We start from the raw sequence: 12,352 nt of genomic DNA, 5'->3' as shown, positions 1-12,352 counted from the left end.
CGGGCAAGTGTTTTAATGCAAGGCTGATCTTGCAGAGAGGCTTAGTAAGAACGATTGCACTAGTATGGTCACATGAAGGTACAATTAATGGACAAGTGTGGCCTGCAACAAAATGTTGCAGTGCAGATTGCCCCCTTGCAGGGTTCCAGCCAGCCATTCCCTTTCCCCACATTTTCCATTTACCTTAACCATGAAACATGCAGTATTTTATTACTATTCTGCGTGTCTCAGTCCTTATTGGATTATGTGGTCTTTTTTGAACCTTCAGGATTTTTCTCTCTCTCTAAAGATCTTTGTAATTCTGCAAATGTCAGGGTTCCCCTGAGTCAGGCCACACACTTTCTGTGTGAGTGCTGCCATTTTGGCCACATAGAGATTGTCACTCATCTCTGAACATTGCAGATAGAGGGGATAATACTGGGGGAATCTAAACCAGCTGAAGTTTATAAATTTGCTGATAGTATATATGTTGATTCTGCGTTACATTTGCTTGTTAATCATAACTTTCACTTGCTGAAGAAGCAAAATTTGAAAAGGAGAATAAAACACCCCATAGCTCCCCAGGATGTGAGAAACTATTGATGATTTGTGAGTTCATAACTGGGAGTTGAGAGGTAGCAATCAGGATTAAAAAGGGGTAATCCATGATCATGTTATCCCACTGTTTAAAAATAAACAATGAGCTGCTCCATGCAACTGCTCTGAAGACCTGGGAAGAGGAGCAGGGAAAGAAGCTCTAATGCCTCCCTTTCCTCACCACAACACAGAGCTATTAGTTCTACTGGGGGAAATGTACAAGTATTTTATATCTACAGTTGTCTTACCACTGTTGCTATTTTTAAAAACATTTTAGGGGACCAGTATGAACTTCATGCTGCAACAGAAACTACTCCCAGTGTTGTTGTCCACGTGTGTGACACGAATGAAGAACGTGAGGCAGAAGCGGAGAAAAAAGACGCCAAGAAAGCAAAACCCAAACCAAAAATTATTCAAACCAGAAGGCCAGACTATACTCCTTCTTACCAAAGTTGAACTACGTAGAGCTTTGAAATGTTCCAAACTTGCATGCTCAAGGGAGACATTGAGGAAATGATGTCATAAATCTGATGACATTAGAAGTGGAAGCAGCAATTCTAACATACAGATGTTTTAAGAAAGGGAATGTCTTCATTTGTTTGTTTTAATGCTGCACGTTGGCTGACAAGACCAATCCCAAAATGAACTTCTGAATGGTTGTCCTGGAGAATGATTAAATAGTGGCATTGAGGCAAAAAGCATGTACTGTTGTGCTTTAGGGCTATTTTCAGATACTCCAGACTTCTGTTACAAAGCAGCTGAGGATGCCTTCCCTATTTATGTATGTCCCTGATAAAGTCCTCCAATTCATAAGTTAGCATGGTTGCCATTCTAAAATACACTCACTGATAAATACACTCCATTGGAATCAGTAGGGCATACAAGTAAGTATGTTAGAGATTGCAGCTTGTATATGACTTATGATGGTAAAGAGATGGTTTTAATGCAAAAGGGTGATGTCCAACATTAGTCATAACCCAAGTTGACCCATTGAAATCAGTGGACTTGATGTGTCTACTCTGAGTATGACTAACATTGAATATTAACCACAGTAAGATATATTTAATCATTTTTCCTATTAGATTTTGTGCATGCCTGTAAAACTTGAGAAGTTTAACTTCCTCTGCATTTTCCAGTTTTACATTATCCCAAATACTGATTTCTCAGTTTTCCTTCTGAATTATGTTTGTATTGGCATTCATTTTTCAGTAGGGACATATTTTTAGTGAAGTTATGTGCAATATCCCCTTTTAATGTTAACTGCCAATGCATGGTTTATCTAGAAAACCTATAAAACACTTGTGCACATTTTAAGTGGGTTGACAATTTTAAATTATTCTAAATGACATTATTTAATATTGATTTAAAATACCTTGACTTCTTTACCGATCAGAAGTACAAGAAACCCGCAGATAAAGCTGATACTGTGTTGTTACAGTTCACAACTGAGAGAGAATATAAGCTTGCCCTAGCCACAAACTTGTAAATTATTGTTGGTGTTTAAATGTTGTTAATGGTGCTTGAGCACATCTAGTGTGAAAACAAATGTGAAATGTGGCATTTGCGAAGGTTGGAGTGCCTTTTTCTCATGAATTCCTGGGAGGATTGTTGCACTAGCTGTAAGATTATTTAATTTTTTAATTGGCAGTAGATAGTTATATCAAATATTTTCTGCTAAAGCATCATCAAGTAAGATGTGTTATATTTCCCCTTGTTTGATGCAGAGCCACAATGCTTTTTCTTCTCATTTTAGTGCTTTGTGTCTGAGCAGCAATTTATTAGCTACAGCTAAAAGTCTAGCGGTAAATGGTGTTCAAGCTTTTTTCGTACCATATTTACAAGCAAAATTTACTGCACAGTGACATCCCACTTCAAGTATTTCTAGGAGTTTTCTTTTAGAATGGATTATTGAAATGAATTTTAAAAGGCTTTTAAAAATAAACATTTCACAGTTTGTGATGTCTAAGCAAAGGTGTTTTCTCTGTTTGTTTTTTTCCTAATATGAGGGATTTCATGCTGCTTGTACATTTCTAGAAACTATAAGAAGCTGGGTATTTCCATACAGATGTCAGTGGGAGCTCTGTTTTAAGAGAACCTGTTCTGTCAGAGAAATTTTAATGAGAGGTTTTTCACTATGAGGTGTACCATCCTTCTCGGAACAGATGTAGCCAGGATAGTATAAATAGCTTGATTAAGTCAGCAGTACAGAGTGTACTGTATTTGTAATATTCCAGCTTTGCCCAAGATGTGTGTTTTTAAAAACTATGAAGTCCATTCAATACAAGTACAAATGAAACAACAATATGTATTTGTTTTCTTTCAAAGGGCAACAAAAAAGCTCCAGGATGTCATGCTGCAGATCTTGATTGTACTACCGCCTTTTTCTTATACTGTATAAACTGCTCCTATATTTGTAAATGTTTTAAATACCCACTCTACAGACCAGTTAAGCTGGATGACTATTTAAGGTTATTTAAACTTATAAGTAAATGCTGTTGAGGTCATTAGGGCTTAATTTTCTTTAGGTTGCAATCCTGCAAATAGGGCTCCTTCAGTGCCATTGATATCAACGATTTAAGCTGTCTAACTATATAGGGAGAGCTGCAGTCCTTAGTCCCATTGAACCCAAATGTTCAGGTATGTCAGCTGGACTGCTTTATGGAGTTTACCTACACCAGGCATGGCCAAACTTGGCCCTCCAGATGTTTTGTGACTACAATTCCCATCATCCCTGACCACTGGTCCTGTTAGCTAGGGATGATGGGAGTTGTAGTCCCAAAACAGCTGGAGGGCCAAGTTTGGCTATGCCTGATCCTACACTGATGAACGACTACCTAATTGTCGTGTATTAAATACAGAATGTAAACAAGACAAACACAATATGCTATTTGCTTATAAAACCAGTCCACCTTATGACATGCCGCCCTTGGAAAATACTTCACTGTGGCAAGATATTGTACATTGCAGCAAGAGAAGAATGGCAGGAGGAGAGAATGCTCTTGTGCTCAAGTCCTGCTTCTGGGTATCCCACAGGCATCTGGTTGGCCACTGTGGAAACAGGATGCTAGACTAGAGAGGCCACTTGCCTGATCCAACAGGCTCATCTTATGTGTTAGCCAATGCCCCATTCATCCCGTCTCACGTCAGTTCATTCAGCTGGTGTACAGGGCTTGCTATTGAAAGAGGGCAAGGCTATGTGGTTTACTGTAGCCTTACTCACTTTAGATAGCCCAGGATGGACCAGAGCAACAGCTGAGCTACTGTAGTGCATTCTTTATCTAAATATCTGTGGCCCTCCAGCTGTTGTTGGATGATAGCTCCCATCATTCCTCACCATTGGCCAAGCTGGCTGATGGGAAGATCACCTCTTCCCCATTCCTGGCCTGTTACCACCATGCCTGCACATAGCAAAACTTTCTGATGATCCTTCCTTTTGTCGCTGTACATGGATACAGCTTTTGATTGGAATTTTGTAATCGGCTAATACTTCTGAACCCAGCAGTGCTCCTTTGCATCCCACCTAATTTTCTTTAATGATAATGAGAAAACACATAAAGGTGTGGTTTCTAGTGTTACGTCTAAGATGTCGCATGAAGCAAATGGACATTCGGAGGCTTGGTGAACTTAAGTAGGCTGAAATATTACACAAGTTTAGTTGGTGTGTAAATGAGCAGTATTGAACAGAAGTGCTCCTAGGTCATGGGAGAGTGGGGACTAGGGAGTTCCAGGAATTGCCCATGCTTGCATCTTAATTTAATTACTACTTACTTATTGCTACGAACACACCTTTTTAGCACAAGTTTATTATTTGCAGTACTTTTTTATGATAGCTTTTTTAAAAAAATGTGCACAATTTTGTCCATATTTAAATAGACATATTTTTATATCAAATGTAATAAATTCAAAAGGAATGATGGTATGAATTGGTTGCAGCTCATAGAAATAGGGCACATGTTCAGAGTCATGTAAAATTTAAAATATCTGCACCCCAATTTTCTAGTTTACAAGTAAAATATTTGAAATGTTAGCAGCAAAGTCCTTGCATTTGAGTGGAACATTCCAGCCCTTGACTTTTCATTTCAGATCCTTTCCTTGCTTGATTCATTTGCATTGATAAAGAGGTTATGAAGGGAGTTCATGATTCTTACAAAATAAATGGTCAGAGTATATATTATCTTTCCAGATTTTTTGGTTTGTTTGTGTTTAAACAGTAGAGCAGGAAACTCAGCAGTCACAGAAATAACCATATAAAATGCCACGTATGCATAGAAATCCAGCGTAGCCTATTTATTTTTATTGCTCCTGTGGGTGAAATGGGGTCTGCTTGAGATAGCCAATGTTATATGTTTTGTTCAATTGTTATGGGCAAATGTGCATAGAGACTTTCATACTTTATAATATAAATTCTACAAAAAGGCATGTGTTTGTGTTGTGTTTATTATTAAATCTCCTGAATCAGAAACCAGAAAGAAAAAACCTAGATGCTTAACTTTGATTCTTCTATTCAAAATGACGAGTGTGAAAACTTGTTAGTAGAGATACTTCCCTTGTCCTGCAGGTGGAGCTAAATATCCAGGAATATAACACTGATTTGATTTTATTTTTTTGAGGATGGTGATGATAAGCTAGAGGCTTTGTTCCACCAAGAATATTTAATAAGAACCTGATCAAGAGCAACTTGTTTTATCAATACCCTTTAAAAATGTTACCTCTATAGCAACAAAAAAAGCTGAAAAACACTGCAAATATTCAAGTTGTCCTAGCATATTGCATAATAAGTTCTTCAGAAAGCAGGGGTGTAACATGGGTTGTTGGCACTCGGGGTGGGGCCAGTGTTGAACTGGACAGTGGTCAGTCCCTTCACTGGCCAGCGTCTAATCAAGGGAGTCTCTTCTTGCAAACTAGCCCAAACCTGGGAGCAGAGATAAGGCAGAGAAATGTGAAGCCAGGAGCGCCACTGTGTCACCTCACTCTCCTGTCCTTGCGGCAAGGCATTCTGGGCAATGCATATGGCTCTGGCAGTGCTTTCCCACCATCCCCTCTCTCCTTTCCTCCTCAGTGAGCAGCACAGCTGCTGCTAGACTCATAATCTGGTGAACCGGGTTCGTTTCCCTGCTCCTCCACATGCAGCTGCTGGGTGACCTTGGGCCAGTCACACTTCTTTGAAGTCTCTCAGCCCCACTCACCTCACAGAGTGTTTGTTGTGGGGGAGGAAGGGAAAAGGAGATTGTTAGCTGCTTTGAGACTCCTTAGGGTAGTGATAAAGTGGGATATCAAATCCAAACTCCTCCTCCTCCTCCTCTTCTTCTTCTTCTTCTTCTTCTTCTTCTTCTTCTTCTTCTTCTTCTTCTCCCTCCCTCTTGGGTAACCCAGAGGCAGGCTCGGCCTGCCTCCCTGCAGCTCTAGCCTTGATGAGGGAGCCTGTCATGCGGGAGCCTGGTCACACCCCCTCAGAAATTTGCACCCAGGGCCACAGCGCCCCTAGCCCTCCTTTGCTATGCCACTGCTATTGACACATCTAGCCCAGTCTTATTTTTACACTGACTGGCACTAGCTCTCCAGGGTTTCAGACATTCCCAGACCTACAAGGAAATGCCAGGAAATCTGGAACTTTCTGCATGCAAAGCAGATGCTCTGTCACTGAGCTATGTAGGGCCCTTCCCCTGGTTGAAATATCACCTCAGCTATGAACTTTACCAGGTTACCAAGTACCAAGTTACCAAGGGGCAAGTACCTTTCACTCAGATTCAGCCTGCCCTTTGTCCTTCCATCTTCAATATAGAGCTAATAAAGAACAATAATTACTGAAAATGTATATTGAGGGTTGCCAATGTGGTGCCCCTGGGAACATGGTTGGCACAGCAGCTTTTTGTTTCCCAGCTGAAATTAGGCTTAGAAAAGCATTCTGTTATATCCAGTAGACCAGGTTGCACTGCATGCCTGGCTAGTCTGGTGTCCATAACAGGTTTTCTGGTTTGCAAATGTGCCAACAGGACCCAAAAAGGTTGTTGACGACGTCTACGAAGCAAGAAGCAGTTATCTGGGAATCAGGGGTGCCAACCTGAATAAAATATGGGGGGGGGGTAAGATCCACCCTGCATAATTGATCACATTATATGGTGCATTCACGCCATTTGAATGGCAATGCCCATCAAATGGGGGGACTCGGCCTCCTCAAATATTTTATGGGGGGTGGGCTGAAGCCCCCTTGGCTCCTAGGAGTTGGTTCCTATGCTGGGAATAGGAGGGAAACTGGCTGAGATCACCAAGTTTTAGTGGCCCTACTCCAACAAAACTTCAGCCCACAAGAAATTTACCCAGTGAAGCTTGTTCTGCCACTTCTTGCCAGAGTTTACCTGCTTACTTTCTGTGCATGTCACATAGCTGTTAAAAGCACAGAAACAGCACCAGTTTGGGGGGGGGATGTTAGTAACCCCATGGGGGGAGAAGTCAGTCAGTAGGTCAATTCATGAGGTTTTTGGGAGAAGAATGAGAGGCAATGCACCTTTCTATGTTGAGTCATGGAGCTCTCTCACCCAGCGGCGTAGCGTGGGTTGTCAGCACCCGGGGCAAGGCAAGTAATTTGCGCCCCCTAACCCGGGGCAAGGCAAGTAATTTGCGCCCCCTAACCCCTAACCTGCCGCCGCTGCCAGTTTCTTCTTGCTGCTGCCTGGTCTGGTCTGGTGTGGTTCTCTCCCGCGCTCAGCGCTGCACTGGGCGGCCGCTGCACTGTCCCTCCCCCAGATAGTCCCTCGCTCTCTCTCCGCACCGCACGCCTGGCACCCACCCCCTCCACAGTGGGCGGCGAACCAGCGGCTCGGATCGGATTTGCACAGCCAGCACTGCAGTGAGAGAGAGTGAGTGAGCCAGGTAGGGGCAGAGAGCTGCGAGTGCGAGCGCCCCCCCCCCGATGTTGCGCCCAGTGCGGCCAGCCCCCCCTGCACCCCCCACGCTACACCACTGCTCTCACCTACTAGTCAGGGCCTTGCTAAACTTTCGCAATACATGACCTGGGCAAATCAGTTGGTAAACTCCATGACTCTGAAGTGGCACAATTAGGCCATTTTAGACTCTGGGCTTAATGGACATATGGAAGCTCTCCTCTTTTGTTGATCCTGCCACCAGGGCTTTTTTTTAAGCAGGAACTCACCAGAACTCAGTTCCAGCACCATTGCCATTATAAGAGAAAAAGGGAGGTGTTCATGGTGAGTTCCAGCACCTCTTTTTCTAGAAAAATAGCACTGCAGGCAACTACAGTTGCTTCAAAATGTGCTGAGCCTGCTTTTCTACATTTGGAGTCCCTCCTGCACATTCTGCTGAGCAAAGCCCTGGATTTCTCCTCCAGTGTCCTGTTGTGATAACACCATGGGTGAATTTACTATATTACACCCTGTGAAGATTCTTGAGAGGCATCATGAAAGGAGAGAGGGGATTCAGGCCATCGAGTCAGGATAAATAAAGCTGCAAGCTAAGCAAATTCCCCAAACATAAAATGTTAGTCAAAACTGACGAAAATCAAACCGCATAAGTACAAAGTGGGAAACATATTGGTTAAAAGGATTGTCAAGGCCCATGAACTACCTATACTCTAGCAAAATAAATTATTGTGGATTATGCTTTTCCAGAGCCCCCCAATATTTTGTTCAAGTTGGTGCTTATGTCTTAATGGTCTGTTGTCTCTAGGTCTGTTTGTTGTCTTCAGTGTCACAAAAGTCCGTGATCTGTGAGGTGTGGCTGGAAACAGGCTGTACGTGTACACGAAACACGAGGATAAAAAGTTCCAAAACAAGAATTCACTAGTATGGTGCTAGATAAGACTAACATATTTTATTCAGAGGCAGAAGTTGCTCACATTTACTGCCATTTGTCCTATTTTCCTTTAATAGTTTTTATGATGATCATTTCTTTCAAATTAAACAAGGTATTTTACAGCCTAACACAATGCCAGCCTAGAGTTAAACAAACCCAGTCAGATAAAAACACTCTTGCCAACAGATCTTCAGATCTCAGCCACAATTAGCTGAGACCTCATTACTCTTCAAAGCCCATCCAAACAAACATAATTTTGCCTGCCTCCACAATCATGCCAAAGGAGCAATGCACCCATGCTTGTTTGTCTAGACATGCAATTATCATAACAGCCAAATTCACCACCAATTTACTGAAATGCTGATGTGGTTACTTTGCAGCATTGCACCTCTATGCAATAATGACTTTATTTTGTTCTAATCACATCTGTTTGAATAAGAAAAGAAAGGTATGAAACAACCATTTCATATGTGGAAACATCCATACAAACTCTTTTCTTTTCCCTTCCAAGGCTGAAGGAGAGTGGTGACTGGGCTCCCATGTCACTTGAGGCAAGGCAGGATGGGAACTAAAGGTGCTTCCAGATGACATGTTTATGGAGCTTTCATCCCGATTTCTTTGCAGGGAAATTAGATGATGTTGACCATTGACTGAGCATTCATTCAGATTTGTTCGTGGGGAGATTAGATGACATTGCATCAAAGTGTCAGCCCATGCTTTCCAGCACATTTTCTCATCACTTTCTTCATTGCAAAAAAAGTCTGATCGTTGGAGGGAGCTGGCTGCTTGTGCAAGACCTCACAATCAACAATAAATGCACAACCTGAATTCCCTGGTATGTGATTGAATCCCACCCTAAAATAGGAACAGTCTGAAAGCACCCGAAGTCCCTTCTCCTCTGCCTCTTACTCCTAGAGAGTTCTTAGCTCAAATGCTTCTGTATTCAAATACAGTTGAGCCCCAAATTCTCCACCACCCCCCGCCTGCCTTGCAATTTTATACAAAGTGTCCACTGGTATAACTGAGCCCTCAAACCCAGCCCTTCAGAGGTTCATCAACCACCATCAGCACCTTCTGTTATTAACTGGTACATAACAATCCTGCATTTCTCTAACAATGTGTTGCATATGGAAACATTGATGCAACTTTTAATTATAGCCTGCCACTACTAATACAGTTGCAGTATGTAGGTCAGTAAATCTCCCCTCATAATTCTTTGGTCTCGTGTTGCTGTGTACAGTAATCTGTGCAGAATGGCTGCTGTGTCTGCTTACTTTAACGAAGCACATATTATTTTACAAGCGAGCCTTTGTAGTTGGTGTAATGCATCTCTTACCCACGTTGCATTACAACTTCATTCAGTATGCAGACAAAAAGTTCAAAAGCAAGGAGTGTGGTGCAAGACAGCACAAACAACTTATTATTATTATTCGGAGGAAGAAGTTATTCAACAAGGCACAAATAATAGTAGATTTGTTTTGAAGTGAAGTTCATTTTGAAGTGTTTGTGTTATCGTGTCCTCGACTCCCTCCAACTTGTCTCAATCCAGCACAACTTAATTTGCCTATCTATGGCCTCAGGTTGCTCCTCTGAGAATGCTAACTATGCTAATGAGGAAAAACAGATGTGCCTCTTTCAACAGCTTATTGGCCTGTTCCTCGCCCACATCAGCACCTTTCAGGATCTCAGCGGATGCGGGGGCTGTACGTAGGAGTGTTTAACAGAGGAAGAGGAGTCACCTAAGTTAAAAGCTATTCTTATTATGCAAATACAGTCATCCCACATCAGGTGCACCAAACATGCCAGCTCATGCACTTTGTTCTCCTAGTGAAGGAAGGAAGCCGAGGGCATTGTCACAGACCACAAAATCAAAGCCCTGGATTATAGAGCAGGAAGAGACGCCTCTGGCTCAACTGCTTGCTCTAAGGCAGGAGCCACGCGAGCTGCGGCCTGACTAACATGGATCCACTGCTGGTCACTTTATGATAATATATTTACAGTTTACTCCTTGATAAACAGGAAGCAAGCTGCTTGATGAACTCCAGTTAAGTTGCTCCAGAAAAATGCGGCTTAACTAGCCAGGAAAACTGCTTCATGTTTATCGAGGGGCAAATGATTTGGGGATGAACATGACTGCAAAGAACTAAAAACACTTCTAATTGTGAAGAGAAGTGTTGTTTTTTAAGGAAGCAATTCAGTAAAAGCCAAGATGTGACCAACTCTGGCAGTGAGCCTATGCGCACTACTTGTGAGTAGCTGCTATGCACAGGATCTTTCTGACCGTACACCCATACACAGCCCACATCTTCAGCGCCTGCATGGACTGGGTGTCGGGAGCACTTTCTTCGACCTTCCGATCGCAGGAACACAGGAACAGCAGCACAGCATTCCCCGGGAACAGGTCCTGGTGCTTACTTACATTTACTATTTGCTATTGTGAGCACCTCAAAAGCAGCAGAGTAACGGAAACAAAACTGTGGAGGTTTTGTTGCATACCTAATTTTATTCCTACTGATTAAACAAAATAAAAGAACATAACAAACATTCACAAGAGAATCAGCTCTCTCATACTGCCATCTAGTCTCTAGACAGACCAAAAAAACCAGGACACAATGCTAGGGATGGAAGTCTGGAAGAGTGGTTTCCGCCCCCTCCTTTCTCAGAGACAGAAAGTAAAACAAACATGATCTGGTGATCTTTGCAATGGGAGGGATGAAAATACTGACACTTTCTGCATCATCCCCAGTGGTTTAGAACAGTGCTTTTCAAACCGAGTTGTGGGGAACTGTGGGTTTCATCAATGCTAAGCTCAGGAATGGTGGCCAAATTTGACTGAAAGACAACTTGCCCAGAAGGTTTGGTGTCAGTGGTGACCTGTGAAGAAAGAGACAGGCCCAGTGTGGTGCCTCCTTTCAGGCTGATTAAACTTATTCCAGAAGGCAACATAGAACTTCCATATATACAGCTAAAAAGAACACAGAAGCAGCCCAATGACCCAATGCGTGTGAATTCTAATACACTTCCTAATGGGATAACCCAAAGGTTGGGGGGAGAGACCGAATGACTGGGGCATTGCATTTCTCCCAGGGTGGGTAGCCCAGCCCCTTGCACCACCAACCTCAGGTATGCAGACTCCTTTACACAGACATTCTGTGGCAGCTACACAGAAATGCCTAATAAGTCACATCACTTTTATGAGTTGGTGGGTGCCAGACTCCTATAATTCCTGGATCCAGTAAGTGTTGGGATTTAATCAAGGTTTTGGGTCTTAAGCTGGATACCGTACATCTAATCCCTGTATCCAGCAAGTGTTAAAAGCTAATCAGGCCAGGCTAGCTTCCTAGGAAGCCAGTGTGGTATAGTGGTTAAGAGCGGTAGATTCATAATCTGGGGAACCGGGTTCGCGTCTCCGCTCCTCCACATGCAGCTGCTGGGTGACCTTGGGCTAGTCACACTTCTTTGAAGTCTCTCAGCCCCACTCACCTCACAGAGTGTTTGTTGTGGGGGAGGAAGGGAAAGGAGAATGTTAGCCGCTTTGAGACTCCTTCGGGTAGTGATAAAGCGGGATATCAAATCCAAACTCTTCTTCTTCTTCTTCTAGGAGACCAAAGGAAGGGGCTTTGTGTGAGATGCAAATGGGAGCCCCTCCCTCAACTCACAGACAGTGGGAAGGAATAAAGGCAGAGTAACAGAGAAATGGTTGAATCCAAAGTTGTGGCTATGGGAGAAGCAAGAGCTTTTGGGAGTGCTGACACTGTAAACCCCTCTATTGTAGGCTCAGGTTGTATATATTTGTAAATAAACCATATATCAGAAAAACACCAGTCTCTACTGTGCTTCATTCCCAAAAGGAAACATGGGAACATCGGGGTGGCATGCAACAGTATGTTCGTTTGATTTACAGATGTGGACAATTCAAATTTTAATGTTAGTCACTTCTGTAATGTTTCCAAAGCATTGAATGCCT

At 42.7% G+C, this 12,352-nt stretch overlaps 2 protein-coding genes across 4 annotated transcripts in view; one reads left to right on the top strand and one right to left on the bottom strand.

Moving 5' to 3' along the window:
• The window catches only part of RCAN1 (regulator of calcineurin 1), a 33,278-nt gene extending 28,283 nt beyond the window's left edge, over nucleotides 1-4,995 (top strand). For all 3 annotated transcript variants that reach the window (XM_081002832.1, XM_081002834.1, XM_081002833.1), the window contains exon 4: nucleotides 854-4,995. In XM_081002832.1, the coding sequence (XP_080858958.1) occupies nucleotides 854-1,032 (179 nt within the window). In that variant the 3' untranslated portion in view covers nucleotides 1,033-4,995. The remainder of the gene's footprint in view (nucleotides 1-853) is intronic.
• Nucleotides 1-12,352, bottom strand: part of CLIC6 (chloride intracellular channel 6) — a 120,832-nt gene that overhangs the window by 59,339 nt on the left and 49,141 nt on the right. The window lies entirely within an intron of this gene.

This window comes from Podarcis pityusensis, assembly GCF_964106645.2.
Source record: "Podarcis pityusensis genome assembly, chromosome: 4".
In the NCBI taxonomy this organism is placed as follows: domain Eukaryota; kingdom Metazoa; phylum Chordata; class Lepidosauria; order Squamata; family Lacertidae; genus Podarcis; species Podarcis pityusensis.
Note: the sequence above shows the minus strand (reverse complement) of the source record. Positions and strands in the feature narration are given on the sequence as shown.